Raw genomic sequence first — 22,514 nt, forward strand, 5'->3', positions numbered from 1 at the left:
ATTTTTCTTGAATGGGATTGTTGATGCTTTCTTTTGCCACCTCTAGATCTTGGTTATTTACGTGTTCCTGTAGCTCACCAGCCAGGTTTCCAAGAGTTGCAGAATCGGTGAATCTTTTTGCCAAAAACATTACCCACACATGTCCCTGAATATTTGAGGTTAGAGAGTTAAAGGGTCTGTTCAAGTTCTTAATTGTTTCCCAGACTGTAGTTTAATTCGTTTATTTGGTGTTGTGTAATAACTTTGTTCAGAATTCCTCGTCACTTCTTCTTTTATGCTCCCATAACTTCTTTTTGTACAGTTTCCTCAGATTGCATACTATCTTCCATCCTGTGTAGTCCTGGCCCGTTCGTTTAAGTTTCCTGACAGGTTTTTTTAGATCACGTTTCACTGAGATAACCTCGCTTGTTGGAGTCCTGTTGTTTTTCTGTCTAGGTGCCTGGTTTGGTTTCCCGGTCATTAGTGTTGTTGATTTCCCTATGTAATTTATCCAGGCTTGAGTCTTCGTTGGGCCCTCAATTTCACTTGATGAGGCAAGCCCTTGTAGTTTAGCTTGAATAACCTCAATGGTATCATTCAACCATTTTAGTCGCTTTTAGATCTATTGAATGGAGACTTCTCTCTGTTGTCTGGTTAATCTGGTGTTAGGTTAAATTTAAATGGAAGTAGGTGTGTTAGTATGAGTGGTCACTCCTGGTTGTAAATTCGATTACAAATTGAAGGAGAAAAGGCATCAATCGTAATGAGATTGCCATGTAATCGAGTCTGGATCGAGACATCCAGCCAAAAAGGTGTGTTTGGGCGGAGTGTCTTCCGTTGTCCTGCCCTTTAGAACTCTAAATCCTAGCTATTCTAATGATTTCACCAAGTGTTGTCCTATGTGGTCAGGAAATGTTGTTTTTAATTGATATTGAGGTTGTACATTCCAGCATTTATTATCAGCAGCTAATATCTCGTCTTCATCGGGAGTGTAGATTAGGTTAGAGTTAAAGTCCCCTGTTAGCACCATGTCCCAGGAAGGGTTGGTGTTTCTTATGTCCGCAATTATAGCTATTAACAAGGTGTTATGAGCTTTTTTCTTTTGAGGCTTATGATGTGCATAAGTGTTGATCAATAATACTACTTTTGATTTATTGATGGCTTGCAGCGTGAGCTTGATGAATTGCACATTTGGTCCGGAATGGGCTATCTGTTCTGGTTTAATCATGTGGGCTGTGGACACTTAACCCCTTGTGTGCTGCGGTCGGCCAATGGTCGTCGCGAGCACTACCTTGGCAGTGCTGCGCATGTCCGTTGGCCGACACGGCCGCACCTGTTTCTTCAAATGTTCAGCACTGGTGCAGATCGTTCGAAGCAACAAACGGGTTAAACTGCCAGTCCGCCTTTTAGGCGGCCGTATTTCTTTTGTTTCTCAGCTGGAATGTTAAAATGTGTGAATCCTGCAGGTCTTCCAGTGCCCATGTCTCCTGAAGGGCAATTATGTTGCATGTTGGCCAGGTTTTAGGGGGTTTACCTTCTTCCAGCAATTTTTTTGCGCTGGCTATTTTCCACAAAAGGAGGTGAAGATTTACGTTTTTGGTACTGGTAGGATGTCTGCTAGATGGTCAATTAACCTTCACTTTATTTAAAATACCCAGAAGTTAGCTCCATTGATCATTGACAACTTCCGTTTCCACCTTTTTCTCTTCAAGAGCCCCGTTCCACGATGTGGTTAGTGAGCTTCTTCCTTTCGCTTTCTGCAGGACTGTATACACCGGCAGGTTTCCTTTTGATTCTCCTGACCCATAGTTTGCCTTATGGGATCGGTTTTCGGTAAGAGGAGGGGTGTAGCATAGTGAGGTGGGCCTAGATAATTCAAATTGTTGGTTGTGGCTCATAATGATCTGGACAACTTCCACTGTTTGCCATGTGGTAAGTGTTTGTTCATTGTTAGTTTCTTTCCCTTTCTTGGAGAGTTCCACTGCCAGTAGATGAACTGAGTGTTTTAGTGCAGGGATGTTGGCTAGCAGTTTTAGGATGTTGCATTGATAGTCCGTGCTACTGGGGTATCACGCTGGTTGCCCCTACTTGTGCGTCTTCTTCTAACGTGGGCTTCTGCAGACTAGTGTTACTCTGTAGATGTGTTATGCTCCTATATTTGCAGTTTATTGCAGTGTCTGGTAGAAGTAGATTACTAAAATTGGTTTCTTGATTATTTATTGGTTTATCCTGTCCCACATGTCTAGAGCCAATACTCGAGGAGTAGCCATTGGCCTGTTCATTTGCTCGTGGTTTTGTATGTAGAATCTAAAGTTTTTATGAAGCGAGGCACCACTTGTGATGGTTTTGGGGGATCGAATCTTAAGTGCACGGCCTCAGTGCTGCGTTCGACACAGTCTCTCACAATATCCACCTGCGCTGCCTGGAAGACATGGGGGTGGTCGGCTCGACCCTGGAGTAGTTCCGCTCGTTTCTTTCTGACAGGTCATTTCAGGTCTCGGCCCCTCCTTTCCTCTCTCATACCCATGCCATCAAGCATTCTTCAGGGCTCGGCATTAAGCCCTGTCTTGTTCAACCTGTATGTCCAACCCCTGGCAGCTGTGGAAAGGGACTCTGGCCTGACCATAATCTAAGCATGAGCGGATTTTGCGGATTGGCAATCCGCGAATTTTGCGGATTTGCGGATTCGCAATCCGCAAAATCCGCGAATTCCCGCGAATTTGCGGATTTTTTTTTTTTTTGTGTTCGCCCGTGTTTCTGCCAGTTCGCGAGGGTTTTTACAATTTCGCAATTTGCGAACTTACCTGTCGGGTCGCAAGTTTTGCGAAGTTGTTGTTTCTAAGTGTCCAGCCTGTGAGGTAATATAAATTTTATGGTCATGTTGTGTTCCCTAGCGAGTACCCCACCGACTCCATGTACGAGTTAAAAGTGCATGTAACTTCCCTCCTGTGCCAGCTATGAAGACGCAAATACATTTGCGTCCAACGTTAACTTGTCCTCTTTCAGACCCACCCTGAATGGGTTTGATGGTCCGTTCCTAAGTATGCTATGCCAACGTCTTTTTGAAGTGTATTCCTACGTTTTTCAGCCTGGCTGAAAGTAGGCCCTGAATCTCTGCCACCGAGCCTCTTTTCTGGCTTCTGACTGCGAGGGCCCCTGCCCAAGCAGCCCCCGTACCCGTGAACTCTGACTTACTTCTAGCGCGGCCCTCCGTGCTCAGCTCAGCCTGCTGCCTGCCAAGATTGACTATAACCTTCGAGTTATCTGTTTTCCTCCCCGAAGATACATTCCAGCCTGCTAGTTTCAGTAAACATCCTTCCTCAGCTACAGGGCTAAAGGGCCGACCTGTCTTTATGCAAGTAATTCATAGCCTCTGTTGCCATGCTTCCATGGAAGGCCCCATGCCCCCACGCTTCTCATACAGACACTCAGGCGCTTATACACGCACTCACAGCAAGTATAGAATAGCTTCTGCTCTAGAGACCTTTCTGCCCAGATAGCTTAGTTCCTAAACATCAGATATCAGATATGATAGAAGCACAAGTTGATCTGACATGCCAGACTTCTGTCTCCTTCCGTCAGTGTAAATGTCAAGTCCCCTGCACCCCGTCTATCACACGTCATGCAGCTGCGCGCGCATCCAAGCTTCCGATTTCTGCTGACATTGCAACATTCTGTTAGCACCACCCCTTGGTGCCACCCATTTGCGTCACCTATCAGTGACGTTTCTAGCACATACGCCTAGTTTACGCCTCTTGATGATGTACTAGTACCACGTGTATACTGTTATCTTGTTTTCTCTCAGCTGTTACGCCTCTTACATTGAACATAATGATGTAAATCAAGTATATAAGCTATGTATTGTCAAAAAACGTGAGCGCGCTCATCTATCCCTTCTGACACCCTGTGTGGTGGTCAGAACATGATATCCTGATTCCTTTATGAGGAATAAAACCCTTAGAAACTCTTACACCACGGACTCTGTTTTCCTTCATTCTGATTGAGTTATCATTAATTAAGTACTTACCTGCATAGAAATTAAGAGAGTAAATTAATTATTTACGTCATTTTGGCGCCCGAATAGGGACCCCTCCCCCACCTCACGCGCCGGAAGGTGCGTTGCAATCCGTGTCCCCTGCCATCAGTTAGACAGACTACACGTGTACTGGCAGGACTTCCTGCATCCCCCTCTGACACACGGAGGTGACGAAGACTGCAATCAGTGCCCAGACGAGGCGGTGAGGAGTGCGGAGGATCCCGACCAGAGCCCAGCCGAAAGAAGCAAGGTCCGAGGTGTGAAGAGGCCCACCAGGTTTCCGAAGTTTTCCGAAGTTCTCCGAAGTTTTCCGAAGTTCCGAGCCGAGTCCAGTCGAGTTTTCCGAGGCCTTCTGTTTTCCGTGCTTCCCGGTGAGTACCATTGCTGGGTCGTATCTAGACGGGTTTGGGTACGCAAGTCCGGTCTGCACTGTTTTTAGGCAGTGTATCTGTACTGTTTAGCAGTATATAAAATATTCCGAATTTCTGCACTGTTACAGCAGTGTATCTGTATCGTTGAGCGGTACATTCAGAGTAGGGGGAAGTTAGCTATGTCTTTACGTTTTCATGTAATTAATGTCGTGGTATGAATGTGATTGTTTTTGTGCATTATTGTGTTTTCTTGTATAAATAGTTACAGTCGACATTAAGTATCAAGGATCAAGCATTACAGTATCAAGTAGGCACAATGCCGTTTTTCAACAAGTTAAGGCAGATAGGGACTAGGAAAGGGATATTAGAGGAAGAGATTCCAATCCCCCCTAGGGACACTCCAGGTAATTTTATGTACAATAAACATGGCATAGACGCCATCCTGTATCTAGAGTTATGGACCGATTATACCAAGCACCTAGAGGAAAGATACCGATGGCCAGTTAACGGAACATGGGATGCCGAGTGCATCATAAAGGTAGAAGAAATATTACGGAAAAAGAAAGCCAGACAATCTCAGAAAGACGCCATAGAATTTTGGCGTAAGGAATCACGTAAGCGTGCTGAAAGAGCACTCCGTAGAGAAGACAGACTTCAAGAATCAGAAAAGGCCCAAGAAAACGTATTAGTTACTGAGGGAATTCGAGTAAAATTAGAACAAATAGATCGCACCCAAACGAGCCAAGTAAATAACATGTATCTTTTGGCCGAAGGTACCCCTGACGCCATCTCAGAAATACCGAAAAATTTGCCGTCACCATTGGTTCCGACTAAAGTAATGCACAAGACTACTAAAGACATATTCCTAAATTCCTATCTAGATGATGTAGCACCAGCCTACACCAATCTGCCTGTTCGCGCCCTGCCTGCAGACAGGGACGGGGGTGGTACTCCACCCCCAGGTCACGTTCCGCCGGTACCACAACAGACTTCTCCTGTTCCGCCAGCCCCGCCACTTCCCCTACTCAAAACTGACCTACCGAAACCACGTTTGCCTGATCCACCTAAACAACAAGTTCACGTTCAGATACAGACTCCGCGGAGAGATAATGCCCAAGCATCCGCCTCAGGAGGTACGACAGCGGGTCTACAGACCCCGCCACCGACACACAGATTGCATTTAAAGGACACACAGAATCCTTTCCAGTCTCCCCACTACACATCCCGGCTTGAGGCATTGAAAGATAGGATGTCATTCTGCAGATATGATCCAGTACCCGGAACAGACGATCTAATGGTATTAGCATCACTGCGCTTAAGATCAGCCACCGACAGCTTGGTATGCTGTGTGGGAATGCAGGAAGCCCTCGACAGACTATACAAATTCATACAGACAGGGAAAGACCCCGACAGTGTCCAAGCTGCCATGTATAAACAGAAAGTAGACATTCAAAAACAGATATTACGATTCTTCATTAATTGTGTAATAAGAGAACGAGACAGGCCCGGAACAGATCAGAGTGAATTAGACGTATTGAACAAGTGGGGCCAAAATATAGCCGAAGCAAAACATGACAAGGGGACTTGCATAGCCGCTATGTCCCAGAAAATTAGAAAGGCAGTATTAACTGCGCATCAAGAAGCAACTGATAAAACTTCCTCCGAGGAAGAAAATGAAGATGAGACATCAGGAAAGTCTACAGACATTATAGCGTATGTAGGTAGGGGAAACTACCTTAGGAAAGGTGTCCGTCCGGAGAGCAAGAGAGTTTTCTTCTCTGCCTTGACGAATCCGAATTCTGCTGAGCATCAGTTCCAGGAGACTGATAAACGGCTTCGAGATCGAGTTGGGTACCATGTACTCAATTCCATGGATGAACAAGAACTAGCCCGATCAGCTGTATCGTGGGCCGAGAATGCCGACATATATAATGATGATACCATAGCACAGACATTTTTGAACCTCTCCCCCGACGAACAGAAAATAGCAGGTGTATACATGATTCAGCACCTTCTCATCAAATACAGAAAACATTATTCCGATCCAGGTCCCTTACACGAGACACTGGAGGCACTACTGATGGATAGATGGAGAGGCTTAAGTACCAAATTAGTTCAAATAATTCTAGAACAACGACGCAGATATGATACCTTTGTAAGTTCTGAATATGTTCCCGCCCCACCTCCAGAGAGGAAAATGTACCATATGCAGTGCGGGGGTGGTATTGAAAGTCAGAACCCCTTACGAGAAGTACACCCTGTTATGGGTGAGGACAAGGTTTTGAGACGCGTGTATGTACACACGCCTCTGACTAAATTAGAACTGTTAGAAATGAAGAAATTAGTACCGTGCCATGATAAAGACCCTGCAGGTTTTCATAGAGAGCTCAAAGATATGTTACTGATGGGAGATTACACGTATGATGATATCATGAAAATGTTAAAAGTATTACTGCCTACGGGGATATTCGAGAAACTGAAAGAAAAGGAATGGGAGGTGGGAGACACAAAGATTGCCTGGGCAGAAATAGAAGACGAAGAGAAAAAACGGATTCCAGGGTTAGGCCTTGGGGACAAAACTAAAGCATTACCAGGTTTGATAGTACAGGTCCTGCCCAGATTATTGACAACTAGAAAAGAAGATTGGGACGCAATCTCGTCCTGTAAACAGAAACAAGATGAAGATACTAGCGACTTTTATTCAAGATTCGAGAAATGTTTTATTATCAATAGTGGCCTCCAGCCAAGTAGCGAGTCGTACCCACATCTTTTTGTATCAAAGTTAGTCGAGAATTCCCTACCGTTAGTTAAAAATAGAGTGTATAAGGTCGAGAGTACATGGCAAGCAAATACGCCATCCCAGATGTTACAAATGTTACAATATCACCAGAATAGAATTAGGGAAGAACAAGATCAGGAACAGAAACGTATGAAAGACACGAAAATGAAAATGTTAGTAGCTCAGACGGTCCCATCCGACAGTCACAGAAAAGGTACGACCCAGACAAGTCACACTGCAGCTCCTGTTAAAGGGACATGCAATTATTGCAAACAGCCAGGTCACTACGTACACGAATGTGCAGTTCTGAAACATAACATAGCGACAGGTAAAACTAAAGAAAGACCGCATCCGCCTAGACAAGACCATAACCAGCATCAGTCTACACAGAATACACAGCCTATGCATGCATCTGCACAGACAGCACAGACCGTAGCAGTACCACAGCCACAGCCCATTGCTGCAACTCAGCAAGTCTCACAACAGATGTACCAGTATGCCCAGTCTGCTTACCCCGAATATTCCCGATATACATGAAACAGCCTAGAGAGGGAAGGTGGCTTGCCTCTTATCGAGATTCCTGTAGATCAAGAAGGTCCTTATGTACACAGTCAAGTATTGGGGAAAGACAGAAAGTTTTTAATTGACACAGGGGCAAGTCGCACTACAATAAGTCATGACGAAGTTCCAGGGGCACCCCTCTCAGGCTCACAAAATGTTTCCCTTGGTTTTTCAGGACAGCCTATTGTAAATGAAGTATCAGAACCAGTTCCCCTGGCTGTGGGTCCATTATCACGCGTTACAGACCTGTTACTAACAAAATCATGTCCGGAAAATCTGTTAGGAATTAAAACACTGAAGGCTCTAGGAGCTATAATATGCTGCTCCCCGGAGGGGGTTAGACTCTTTCTGCGGGATTTCAAGGGTCATTACGTTCTTCGTGAGTTTGACGTCAGATTGAAAAATGTACCTGATTACTTGTGGGCAAAAGGCCCAACTGATGTAGGATGTATGCACATTACACCATACCGCGTTACACTCAAGGCAGGTGTTGTATTACCCAGAATCAGACAATACAAGTTACCACCCGATGCTGTAGTGGCTTTACTGAAAATCATTGAAGAGCTCATTGCCCAAGGAGTGGTCGTCGAAACCGACTCCAATATCTGTAATTCACCCATCATTCCGATTCTTAAACGTACTGATCCCAATGCCCCGCCAGTATATCGGCTGGTGATTGATCTTCGAGAATTGAATAAATGTATTATCCCACAGTATCCTGTGGTTCCCGATATATCATCTCTCTTGACTGCTATTGATTCAGAAGCAACGTTCTTCACTGTAATTGATCTCAAGAACGCCTTCTTCAGCGTGCCTATTGATCCAGAGAGCCAATATCTCTTCGGATTCTGTTTAAATGGACGCAGTTTCAAATTTTCGCGCGCACCTCAAGGATTCACAGAAAGCCCCAGCATCTATAGTCAAGCATTGAAGAGACAACTAGATTGTATTCAAATGCCAGTTAACACCGCTTTACTACAATACGTCGATGATCTGCTGATCACCGCACGAAGTGAGCCCGAATGTGAAAAAGCATCACTGACAGTTTTACATTTCCTGGCCGACAAGGGACACAAGGTGTCTCCTTCGAAGCTACAATTCTGTGTTCAGCAAGTTGTGTACTTGGGTCACTTGCTGTCCAAAGTGGGGAGACAGCTCACTCCCGATCGCATTCAGTTAATTGTGAACATGCCGCAACCCAAGACACAAAAGGAAGTGCGGGCCTTCATAGGCCTCACCTCGTACTGCAGACAATGGATTCCCCAGTACGCATTTCTAGCTAAACCACTCATCCAGTTAACGACACAGGAGGCAGCGACTTCGACTGTCCTCCCTTGGACTCAGGAACATACACAAGCTTTTGAAGAATTAAAGAAAGTTTTATGTCAAGCACCAGTTTTAGCGACACCATGTTACAGCAAACCGTTTACACTTTTTGTTACAGAACGTGATGGCACAGCGATGTCTGTCCTCACTCAAGACCAAGCAGGTTCACATAAGCATTGTGCTTATTTTTCTAGTACATTGGATTCAGTAGCTCAAGCACTCCCTGCGTGCTTAAAGTCAGTAGCAGCAACAGCGTTAGCAATAAGACAAAGTGATTCAATTGTTTTAGGTCATCAGTTAACAGTTCAAGTACCACATTCTGTAGAGGTTTTGTTAAACAGAACCCAGACTCAACACTTAACTATAGCACGACTGACAGGTTATGAATTAACACTATTCCAGCCACACATAGAAATCAGACGTTGCAGCATCCTGAACCCAGCAACACTGTTACCTACAGCTATGACAGATCCAGCTCCGCATGATTGTATAGAAATAATTAATGCAGTAACTAAGCCTAGACGAGACTTAACAGATGTCCCATTGACAAATCCAGACCTGACACTTTATGTGGATGGTTCATGCATGAGAACAAGTACAGGAGAATTAGTGGCCGCGTATGCCGTGACCACTGAAACTGAAATTAAAGAAACATATCGTATTGACACACTGTCTGCTCAAGCAGCAGAGCTCATCGCTCTGACCCGAGCCTGTATTCTAGCCAAAAACAGAAATGTTAACATATACACAGATTCCCGCTATGCCTTCGGAGTTGTACACGACTTCGGAGTCCTCTGGCAAGAACGAGGTTTTCTGACTTCCCATGGGGCCAAGATACAGCATGGCTCCCTCATTCAAGCACTGTTAGAAGCAATACATTTGCCCTCGGGCATATCAGTCATGAAGTGTAAGGCACATACTAAAGTCACAGATTCTGTTTCCCAGGGTAACGACCTGGCAGACCAGACAGCAAAACATACAGCATTGACTCACACCCAGACTACTGATGTGACAAAGACAATAGTACAGACACAGTGTATGGCAGTTAGAGATCCCGCCCTAGACGTAATTGACATCCAGACACATGCTACTCCAGAGGAGATAAAGAAATGGACTGAACTAGGAGGGATTCAGACAGATCAAGGTTGGGTGACGAAGGGAAAATCTATATGGTTTCTCCCCGACTCAATGGTTCAGGTCATGATAAATACAGCACATAGCCCGGCCCATCTTGGAGAAAAAGCCATGTTAGACAGTTTACAGAATCTCTGGTACAACAAACACTTACGAGCAGCAGCAAAACAGAAAGTGCGTACTTGCATGATCTGTTGTCAGTTCAATCCAGGTAAAAGCGTCCCTGTTGAGCAAGGTGGATTCCATCCTCCCGATCACCCTTTTGAAGTCCTCCAGATGGATTATATCCAGATGAATAGCTGTAGAGGATTTAAGTATGTCCTTGTAATTGTTTGTGCTCTGTCCCGTTGGACCGAAGCATACCCAGTCCCAGACTACACTGCTCCGACCACAGCCAGACAGTTGGTTCGTGAATTCTTCCCACGATACGGTTTGCCCCGTGTCGTATATTCAGATAACGGACAGCCGTTCTCGTCCGAGTTGATGAGACAAGTTTCCCTCTTGCTAGGATATCAGTGGAGGTTCCACTGTGTCCGACATCCCGAAGCAGCTGGCCTTGTAGAAAGGCATAATCAGACACTAAAAATCCGTCTTGCCAAGATCTGTCAGGAAAAAGGGGTCGACTGGATAGTCGCCCTGCCCGTGGCACTATTCTACATGAGAATGGTCGCCCACTCAAGATCAGGGCTATCCCCGTACGAAGTGGTCTTTGGCAGACCACCGAATATGTGGGGGACGCCCATTCCGAAAAAGATCACTGATGTTGATTGTAACATGTTGACAGATTACCTTGCCTCCTTGATGTCTGCACTCCAATCATGTCGTTCACAGGTTGCCGCAGCGTTCCCTGACAATACCGATGTGAAGGCGCATGAGGTCCGTCCAGGGGACCTGGTACTCGTCCGGAATTTCGACCGGAAAAGTCCGCTGGAGCCCCGCTGGAAGTCTCCAAAGACCGTTCTGCTTACCACCAGGACCGCTGTGAAAATCGAGGGGAGAAAGGGGTGGGTCCACACGAGTCACATCAAACTATGCAATGAACTAAAAAACGGACTGAAACAGGACTCTGACTCGTCCACCCCCACCAAAGACTGTGTTGAAGCACAAGACGTTACCGTTCCTAAAAGAGAAAAGACTCCCCAAGAACTCTACCGAATGAAACTCCGATCTAGCAAGTCAGACAGTTTAATTGTTTAAGTCCTCCCCTAGGTGAATCGGTTAAATAAGTTTCTGACATGTATCCCCTAGATCGAGATAGAGAGAGAGAGAGAAAAGAAAAGAAACATACATACTGTAAATCACTGCGTAGTCACTGTATAGTGACGTTGTTAATAATGTTTTTTCTAAGTATTCTAATTATTATTGCCAGCATTCTGCTACCTATATACTGGCCTATTTTCAGGCGTGAACAATCTGCTTACAATGTCTCTGCTGAACACACTTTTAGTGAACTTCCTGCACATGAACTCTCTTACAGACTTGCGCTGCGCAACAATACATTCATTAGTATGTTACACCATTCCCATCAGACAAGTAATGCCACAGACTGCTGGATATGTGGCCGACTCCCTCCCTACCAGAATTACAAGGGAGCTCTGCCCCTCTTTCCGTACCCATTCACTCACAATGGCTCCTGTGGAGCATGGTTTAAAATAATTAATTCCTTAGATCCTGATACTGCTGTTTTCGATGGGGGCTGGGTTTGGGGAAACTTGAACTTAGTCCTGCTCAACGTCTGTTATCCTGATAAAGAGGGACTTCCCACTCGAATAGGAACTGATCTAGAAAACGAAGTATATGGATTAGGTAATTACACAATTAGCCTTATGATCCTCACTGTTGAATCTGAAGCTGCTCCAGTTTTGCCCCATATGTTAGTATTACCAGTCACAGGTGAATTATGTGTTAGCAAGAAAGGTTCAGTACACGTAGGTCATAGTAAATGCACTACTGTGGTCGAGTTCAGTGACCATGGTAAATCGTCCTTTAAAGCTACCAGTCATTCTTACTTTGTTTGTGGTCATACCGCATACATTAGCCTACCTCCAGATTGGGATGGTACCTGTTACATTGCATTCCTTCTGCCACCTGTTTTCCTAGCTCCCCCTGATTACCATAGAAATACGAATCTAGCACCGAATAGACCCAAAAGAGATATTCCCCTTGTCGACTACACAGAAACGGCATGGGAACAGTACACTGATTTCAATAAAGGATTCTTTTTCTTCCTAGGACCTGTCCAAAACAGTAAATTAATACGCAGGTTAACGAGAACACTTGAAGCAGTAGTGAACGAAACTGCCTCCGCTCTAGGTAACTTAACAGAGGAGCAGTCTGCTATACGGACTGTTGTCCTTCAAAATCGTCTTGTGATTGACGTCATCTTGGCAGATAGAGGTGGAGCCTGTAAGGTCATCGGGTCAAGTTGCTGTGTTTTCATTCCACAAAATGCACCATCTGTTTATCTAGCTATCACCCGTTTACATAAAATTGCAAATCAGATACATCAGAATCCAGGCACCTGGACTTGGTCCGGTTGGTTCTGGACTACGTTAACAGCTTGGGGATGGAAGATCTTATCCTTCCTAGGCATTGGCCTTGTTATAGTATTCAGTTGTTGCCTGTGCCTGCAGTGTGGGCCAGCGATATGTGGACTGTGTGCCACATCCTGCATTGAGCATTCCAGTTGCCTCTCAAACAGTCAAAGAAAGAAAGACGAACATATAATGTTACAAGAACAAACCGATCGATTTATGAGGATCGATATATCATGAAGGGTCCGTAGGGAACAAGGAGGGAATGAGGTAATATAAATTTTATGGTCATGTTGTGTTCCCTAGCGAGTACCCCACCGACTCCATGTACGAGTTAAAAGTGCATGTAACTTCCCTCCTGTGCCAGCTATGAAGACGCAAATACATTTGCGTCCAACGTTAACTTGTCCTCTTTCAGACCCACCCTGAATGGGTTTGATGGTCCGTTCCTAAGTATGCTATGCCAACGTCTTTTTGAAGTGTATTCCTACGTTTTTCAGCCTGGCTGAAAGTAGGCCCTGAATCTCTGCCACCGAGCCTCTTTTCTGGCTTCTGACTGCGAGGGCCCCTGCCCAAGCAGCCCCCGTACCCGTGAACTCTGACTTACTTCTAGCGCGGCCCTCCGTGCTCAGCTCAGCCTGCTGCCTGCCAAGATTGACTATAACCTTCGAGTTATCTGTTTTCCTCCCCGAAGATACATTCCAGCCTGCTAGTTTCAGTAAACATCCTTCCTCAGCTACAGGGCTAAAGGGCCGACCTGTCTTTATGCAAGTAATTCATAGCCTCTGTTGCCATGCTTCCATGGAAGGCCCCATGCCCCCACGCTTCTCATACAGACACTCAGGCGCTTATACACGCACTCACAGCAAGTATAGAATAGCTTCTGCTCTAGAGACCTTTCTGCCCAGATAGCTTAGTTCCTAAACATCAGATATCAGATATGATAGAAGCACAAGTTGATCTGACATGCCAGACTTCTGTCTCCTTCCGTCAGTGTAAATGTCAAGTCCCCTGCACCCCGTCTATCACACGTCATGCAGCTGCGCGCGCATCCAAGCTTCCGATTTCTGCTGACATTGCAACATTCTGTTAGCACCACCCCTTGGTGCCACCCATTTGCGTCACCTATCAGTGACGTTTCTAGCACATACGCCTAGTTTACGCCTCTTGATGATGTACTAGTACCACGTGTATACTGTTATCTTGTTTTCTCTCAGCTGTTACGCCTCTTACATTGAACATAATGATGTAAATCAAGTATATAAGCTATGTATTGTCAAAAAACGTGAGCGCGCTCATCTATCCCTTCTGACACCCTGTGTGGTGGTCAGAACATGATATCCTGATTCCTTTATGAGGAATAAAACCCTTAGAAACTCTTACACCACGGACTCTGTTTTCCTTCATTCTGATTGAGTTATCATTAATTAAGTACTTACCTGCATAGAAATTAAGAGAGTAAATTAATTATTTACGTCACCTGTTTGGGACACTCTTCTTCATCACTGCCACTCTCTGTCACCACTGCCACTCTCTGACTACTCATGCCACCCTCTGGCCCACCCATGCCACCCTCTGTTTCATCACTACACCCTCTGGTTGTCCAGTGTACATTATTTTCGGCAAAGCAAAGCACACCTTCCCTGCCTCAAGTGACCTGAATTAATTTGGGGCTGATTAATGTGTCACAGAATATTTTTTTAGCTGGCACCTGCTTCCTTAGTGCGCCCTGATTAGTGATCTTTTGCACTTGCTAAGTGCTTTCATTGTTGCAAAATTAGTTACAACACCTGCCCTGCCCCAACTGACAATAATGAATTAGGGGCTGATTAATGGATTTTAACTTCCAGCCTGGCTCCTGCTTGTCTCCCTTAGCTGTAATTCAGGACCTTTGTGGCATATGTGTAACTATTCTGAGGTTCAGAGCAGGGTCACATAATAGTTTCAACTGGCAACTGAACTCTGGAGGGGCCCCTCAGGAAGCACTACAGGAAATGGCTACTAATGATGTGCCTGAACTTTTGAACCTGGTAAGTAGTTACTTTCAGTTTTGCCAAGATCGTATTTCTGCAATTTTGCACTTATTCGCGGGGCGCGAACTCACGCGAACAGTGCGAGCAGTGCGAGCAAAATCCGCTGCTCGCGGATTTGCGGATTTTGCGGGAAATTCGCAAATCTCGCGGATTGCGGATTTCCCGAAAATCCGCAAAATCCGCGAGCGGAACGGATTTTCCGCCCACGCCTACCATAATCTCGTACGCCGATGATACGCAGTTAGTGGTGGCCCTCTCTGAAGGCCATACTCGGGGTGCCACGCATTTCCAGGCTGACCTTGCAGCAGTTGCACACTGGATGACCACCAACTGCCTGCAACTCAATGTCAGCAAGTCAGAAGTGCTGCTGGTGGGATAAGACAAGGGGCTTTGGACTAAGCAGTGGCGGCCGGCATCTCTGGGCAGCGCCCCAACCACTAAGTTGGCTGTAAAAAACGTAGGGGTGTGGTTTGACTCGAATCTTGGGTTTCAGGAGCATACCAAGTAGATCGCTGGCACTTGCTTTGGTCTCCTCAGGGGTCTGAGACCAATGCTGGGTTTCTTCGACCCACCCACCCGCCAGCTGATAGTCCAAGCCACCATTCTGTCCAGGTTAGACTATGCTAACTCACTGCTGTTAGGAGCCAACAAGGCAGAAGTCATGCGCCTCTCACGGGTTCAGAACACAGCTGTCCGTGTCCTATTGCGGCTCCATAGAAAGTGCTCTACGGCGGGCCCATTGCTGCGCTTGCATTGGCTGCCTATGCCTCAAAGGATTAAATTCAAGGCACTTTGCCTGACCTTCAAAATCTTAAAATGGTCTTCCCCTGAGATCTTGTCTAATCTGTTGAGCCCCTATGTACCCACACGCCAATTGCGCTCGGCCAAGCTACTCCTGGCTTCGGTACCTCGGGTGAACTGCACCAGAGCTGGTGGTCAGTCCTTTCGGTACCTTGCCACCAAACTATGGAATTCCCTCCTGATACAGATTCACCAGCTAAATTGCCTTTTGTCTTCCCGTAAAGCTATCAAAACATTTGTATTTCCTACGGACTAGCTTCTGCACTCTTCTGTCAAGGCTACAAGCGCCGGGACGCCTCTTTGCTGAGGCAGCTGTCGCGGTATACAAACTCACCTAATAATATTAATAATAACGGGGAGCAGAATCCGAGTGGCCTGTAGGTGAGAGTTCCGCTGAGCGTTGTTCTGGGGTTGGGCTGGAAATGGATGCGTTCCATGAGGCGGTGAGACGTTGCACAATATGGAGGTTGTCAGTCGGAGGTAACTTTTGTGGATGATTGCGAGACCTCCTCCGGGGCGGTTGTGCTGATCATTATTCAGGATCTTTTACCCATCGGGGATAGCGGTTGCGATGTCAGGAGCAGAGCTGGCATTGGTTCAGGTCTCTGTGAGGAAGGCTAAGTCAAGTGAGAGGGTATTGAGGAGGCCCCACACTTCTGCTAAATGTCTGTGCAGGGAGCATACATTGAGGATGGTGCAGCGCAGGGGTTTGGGTGTGCTGGCATCCGGTGGGTTGGTGTTAGCTGTCCGGGTCCTGAGGTAGGTGAAGGTGCAGCGGTATTTGTCAGCAGGAGTATAGGCCTTTGGAGTTGATAGGCGTCTAGAGCTGGCAGTTGTTGTTGCGTCCAGGGTTGAGTGCGTGGAGAGTGCTGGAGACGTAATGGCAGGGGGGGTCAAAGGAACATGCAGCAGTCACCATTACGTAGGGGTCAGGAGAAGGAGAGCAGCTCAGAGGTTGGAGCGGGAACACGCAGGAGGGAGTGGCCACGGAGTCAGCAGCCGCAGGAGACAGTGAGAAACTGAGGCAAACAGGGAAAAAGGGAACAAAAAGCAGAAAAAGTAAAAATTGAGAAAGACAGAAAAGACAGAAACAGGCAACAGAAAAAAAGAACAGCAAAAGGCCGGGAAACACGGAGCAGACCAGCAGAAGAGCAGCCTCTTCAATCGGACCACCTGGGATGAGGTGCAGGCAGGAGCCTACGGGTGTAGAAGGCCCTCAAACACTTACCTAGAACCAGAAAGGCGCTGGGGGCAGTGCCTCAGCGATAAGCTGCATAAGGGGAGAGCAATTTCCCTGACCAGGAGGCCAGAGGTCTTGCTCCTCGAAAGCATGAACACCTTTGGCCTTACTCCACTAATCACCAACCCACACACATATTGGAGGACACACACTCAGCCCCATCTTCACAACCAGCAACAGAGTCAAGTACAGTCACATAACCAAACTCACTTGGACAGACCACACCATCATCCACTTCACCATTACAAGCCCCTGACACCACCACCAAACTGCCCAGTACCTCTCACCAAAGCTGTAACAAAGTATCAAAGAATCAATTGAATGATGCCCTCAACTACTTCTCCTCGTACACCTTAACCAACTTAGAACAGACTGTCAAAAACGTCTCCACCTGGATAACTGATTGCAGCGATAGATCTGCCCCCATCATGCCCACAAAACCAAAGAGACACTCCAAGCAGGCCAGCTGGTACACCACAGCATTAAGAAGTACTAAACGCAGCAGCAAGCAACTTAAAAAAGGAGGCGCACCAACAAGAATACCACAGACCAAACCTTTTCCAAAACGTCACTCAACCAATACCACCAACTCCTAAAAAAGACAAAAGGAGTGCCCTCACCAACCTTATCGAGGCCAGTTCTAACCGCAGTAAAGAACTATTCAACATTGTCAGAGTTCTCCCACCACTCAGCATTATAAAACATAATCACTCCCACCCAAGAGCTATGCGACACCCTTGAAGACTTCTTCCATGACAAGATCAGGCTACAAAACCTTTGAGCCCCAACACACCGTCACTAACATCCTCAGCCTCATTTCTCCCACAGATACAAACCCCGACCTCCTGCGAACCACCTGGCCCCAGCTCACCACATAATGCACCACTGCCATCATGAACTCCGTCCACTCTTGAGCACCCACTGACCCCTGACCCAAAAACATCTTCAAGTTTGGGAGCAAGCTGATCAGCAAATAACTCACCACCATTTTCAATGTATCCATCACCATGGCCACCTTCCCCGAAGAGTGAAAACATGTTGAAGTCAAAACCCTTCACAAGAAACTGTCCACTGACCCTAGCAAACTCAAAAACTACCATCCCATCACTCTGCTACCCTTTCCTGCCAAGGTCCCCCAAAAAGCCATCAACCACCAACTCAAAGAACACCTCGAGAGCAAGAATCTTCTGGACATTTCCCAATCAGTATTCCGTGCCAACCACAGCACCAAAACCACCCTCATCGCAGCCACTGGTGACATCAGAGCCCTCCTTGACTGAGGCCAATCTGCAGCCATTATATTCCTCAACCTCTCAGCAGCATTTAACACCATATCCTACCACACCCTCATCAAAAGGCTCCACCATATCGGAAATCAAGGAGGTCCCCTCAGATGAATTGCCTCCTTCCTCACCAGAAGGACCCAGATAACCTGTCTTCCTCCCTTCCTCCCTTCACCTCAGAACACAACAACATAACAATGTGGCATCCCTCAAGGTTCTTCTCTCAACCCCATCCTGTCAAACACCTACATGACCCCCCTGGCCAGAATTGCCATGATCCATGGACTAAACAACATATCCTACACTGACAACATCCAGCTCATCCTCTTAATATCTGAAGAGCCATCAATGAAAAGTGCCAACTTCTATAACACAGATAAAATAGAGGTACTGATCTTCAGGAACACCTCCCCGTATAACAACTCCTGGTGGCCTTACAAACTAGGACCCTCACCCACACCAACAGACCATGCCTGTAACTTCAGCATCATACTAGACAGCAAGCTCACAATGAAAAACCACATCAACGCAGTTTCCTTCACCTATTTCATCACACTTTGTGTGCTCCACAAGATCTTCAAATGGCTCCACGGCAACTCCTTACAAACCGTCACCCAAGCCCAGGTAACCAGCCAGCTGGGCTACGACAACACACCTACAGAAGAGACTACAGACCATACAGAATTCTGCAACTAGACTCTTCCCCAACCTCCCCAAGTGGACCAACACCACCTTCCACCTCAGTAAGCTCTACCGACTCCTCATTCAGAAGAGATGTCACTTCAAGATGTCCATTCACACATAGAAAGCCCTGCACATCTAGGGACCAGCGTACATAAATTACCAACTGCATCTCCACCAACATTCCAGACACCTGCGCTCTGCCTCCCTTCATCTTGCTCACACCCCATACATATTTCGAAGCCACAGCGGAGGTCGTTTCTTCTGGAACAACCTACCCCTTCACCTCTGGACCTCATCCTTTCCGCTTGACTTCAGGAAAGGACTCACATCCTGGCTGTTAAACTAAGCCCCACCTATGCAGCAGGATTCTCAGCACCTGGATATCCTCACAGGTGATTAGCCATGCTTTACAAGTCTTGTTTGATTGATTGATTAAGTCCTTTCAGACATTCATTAAGAATAAGGCTAATTGAATAATTATATTTGCTTTTTCTCCAATAAAGTCTTAATTTTGTAATTTGATATGGTAATTGTGAAGTTTGATGATATCCATAAATTGGGACTATCCTCAGTATAGTAGGAGGAAACAAAGACATTAGTTATTCAGTAACGTCATGGCCATTCAGAAGTTTATAAAACTTTAAAAGTCAAACGTTGATGAGAATGGCAGAGAATTCCACTGCCTTGCACTTTGTAATTGGTACAAATGACCTCCATATTTGGAGATTTTTAACCACGCAACGGAACATTCAGAATGAGAGGGTGGAGATGAGGTGCTTGATTACATGACATTTTGCGCTTCAGGGAAAGAGGATTTCAGAGGTAAACATTTTATGAACTGTGGGCCCTTGCAATAGCTAGTGCTGACACCTGCTCAAAGTATTTCTGAACAAAAAGGTTCCTTGCAAGACTCCTTTGAATATCTTGCACCTTAATGATGTAGTAGGCTTGTTGGCCAAGATAGGGAAAATCCATGTTCCAATATTTTTTAGGAAAACAATAAACAATGGAAGATTCTTTTGCAGAGCCTCACGGGATAGATACACTTATTCAAAGGTGTTGATTTTTGAGGTTTTAAAAAACAACATGATGAGATTGTCTTAAATTCTCAACACTGTTAACGTTGAGAGGCATGGTCAAACTGATGAGTGAAACGATTTCGAGGTCTCAGTGAATTGCTCACTTTGATTCAAAAGGATTGTTCACTTAGGAAATATTGGAGTGATATCAGTAAATGCTCACTGGAGTGCCTTTCCATCTTAAAAAATACACATCTGAGTATCATCTACACAAATAAAACACTTGATTCCATACATTAGAGAATGCAAGCCAATGGTCAACGATAATATTAAAGACAGATGTTTAGGAGTAGCTGGGAGAAGTTTAGAGAGGATCACCAATTGTTCTCCAACATATAACTTCAGAGCAGTTGAAAAGAAATGACTTAATTGAAATGAAAACATTCACTTCTGAATGGCTTAAACAAGTGTTTAACTCACATTCCAGCAGTTTAAGCAACATAAATGATATTCTTTACTCTTCTCCATGGGAAGTATCCCCAGGCATGAGTACTGGTATAGAGGACATGGCTCCCTTTTAGTACTTTAGGAAGTCTAGAGTTGGACTGTTGTTTGACAAGTAAATCTTCATGAAACTCTAGGCTTAATTGGCATTTAAAGGAATGAATGTTGGGCCAGGTAATGGGTACAAGGGTCAAACCGACCAGAATGCTAAATTACAATTATTATCCACAAATATGCATGCAGAGGAGTGGGACCAGAGACTAACAGCTCCAGCTTGAGTCACTGCATATTTGTAAAGACACCCATGCACATAAGGGTTAAAGGGCTTCACTGGAAATATTTACACTGCATGTAATGATTATCTTGTCAGAAATGGAGTGTAAAGAAAAATTATTCATCTAAATGTGACAATGCAGCAGGGATAATAGAAGGATGATAAATCAAGCAAATCTGACCGACACGGTCTAGAAATACCGAGTATAGGCAGACTATAATAAAATAACTGAGATATATAGGTAGCAGGAGATAATCAAATCCAACTACATTTCCTGTTGGACTGGTCATTATGGCAAATCCTAAAATGTTGTGATGCAAAATCTCCTTAATCATGATGCACCTTCATCGATTAGCTATGTTTCTGTGATGAATACTAGGTGAACACAATAACATTAATTAGACAATGATTGTTTTAACAGCCGAACACGTAGGCTAGCTCACTTTACACTTAGATGTACTAAGCCTAATAGTTGAGCAGTCCTTAATAGGGGGGAGCAATTATATACATTCTCGGCTCAAATTGAGTCTTTCGTAGAGACCTAGGGCTAGATGTAGGTAAAATAGATTTACCGATTTTTAATGACTGAATTTTACAGATTCGGTAATTAAAAATCGGTAAATCTAAGCTGTGGACATGTAGGTATTCCACATGTGCCGGAATACCGAATCGGAAGTATTCGGTATTTACCGATTCGGTAAATACCGAATCGGTAATGCCCATTCATTCCTATGGGCTTTAAAGCCCATAGGAATGAATGAGCATTACCGATTCGGTATTTACCGAATCGGTAAATACTGATTTTCACAAGGGTGCAGAGGGTGTCACTTTGACACCCTCTGGCACCCCCAAAACAGGCTCGGGGGCCATGTGGCAGGCATACATGCCCTAAGGGCAGGTCTGCCTGTCACATGGCATAGGTGTGCATGCACACATGTGCATGCACACCGGAATCAGTATTTTACCATCAAATTGGATTTGATGGTAAAATACCGATTCGGTAAGGCCTGTGGGACTCTGAAGTGTCCCACCTACATCTGGGAGCCTTAGATTTGGTAAATTTACCGAATTTTTAATTTACCGATTCACTAAAATTACCGATTCGGTAATTTTACCGAATCAGTAAAAAATGCCCCCTACATACCTGTCACCCATTTACCGATCGGTAACGGCCAAAATCGGCCGTTACCGATCGGTAAATGGCCTGAAACGGCCACCTACATCTGGCCCTTAGTCATGTAGATGTATGCCTTCTTATGTTTCGGACCACATCTCTGTCCTGCCAGATACAACATTCATAATATTTAAATGATTGTATATATCACAGTGGATTATGGAAGTCAATGTACTGATCATGTTTTAGAATATTATACCATTTCTATTGGACCTAAAGAAGCCCAATAATACAGAAATGTCCAATATAATTACAAATGTAAACAGCATATAAAGTGTGAAAAGATGCAGAAGAAAATGCATTACTTAATGGAAATTACATTCTCAAAACTTTATCTGGACATCTGTGAATAGAGCATTTACGACGCATGAACTTCATTACTAAATAGAGTTTTTCCAGCATAGGCCTTTCATGGATAAATGCACGTGTTATGTAGAAAACAAAAAGGAATTTAAAACTCATTAAAACAGAAGATTTGCTAAAAATTAATATTTTGAAGCGTAAGTTTTATACTTACCAATACTTTTCCATCTTCACTGTAGCTGTCTATTTGTGGTTGCCTTGCCAAAAGTTTAGCAATTCTCTGAACAGCAACTTTTGCTTTGCTGTAGTCTGGAAAAAGGGTACTGTATTGTCCAATACTTAAGGCAGGAAACAGAATACAAGAGAACACACTAGAAAAAGGTAGAAAATATACATTTAATTGCTGAAATGCCACACTTATGTTTGTACTCTCTGTTTCTCAAATAAATGATTTTCTCTCTAAAGACATTTGATTTGAC

General features: G+C 45.0%; 1 protein-coding gene across 1 annotated transcript in view; it reads right to left on the reverse strand.

Annotated features, from left to right (window-relative positions):
• The window catches only part of LOC147688945 (ATP-dependent translocase ABCB1-like), a 1,419,218-nt gene that overhangs the window by 155,166 nt on the left and 1,241,538 nt on the right, over positions 1-22,514 (reverse strand). The window contains exon 24 of the mRNA XM_086941842.1: positions 22,250-22,406. Within this exon, the coding sequence (XP_086797968.1) occupies positions 22,250-22,406 (157 nt within the window). The remainder of the gene's footprint in view (positions 1-22,249; positions 22,407-22,514) is intronic.

Source organism: Lissotriton vulgaris, chromosome 10, assembly GCF_964263255.1.
Source record: "Lissotriton vulgaris chromosome 10, aLisVul1.2, whole genome shotgun sequence".
In the NCBI taxonomy this organism is placed as follows: domain Eukaryota; kingdom Metazoa; phylum Chordata; class Amphibia; order Caudata; family Salamandridae; genus Lissotriton; species Lissotriton vulgaris.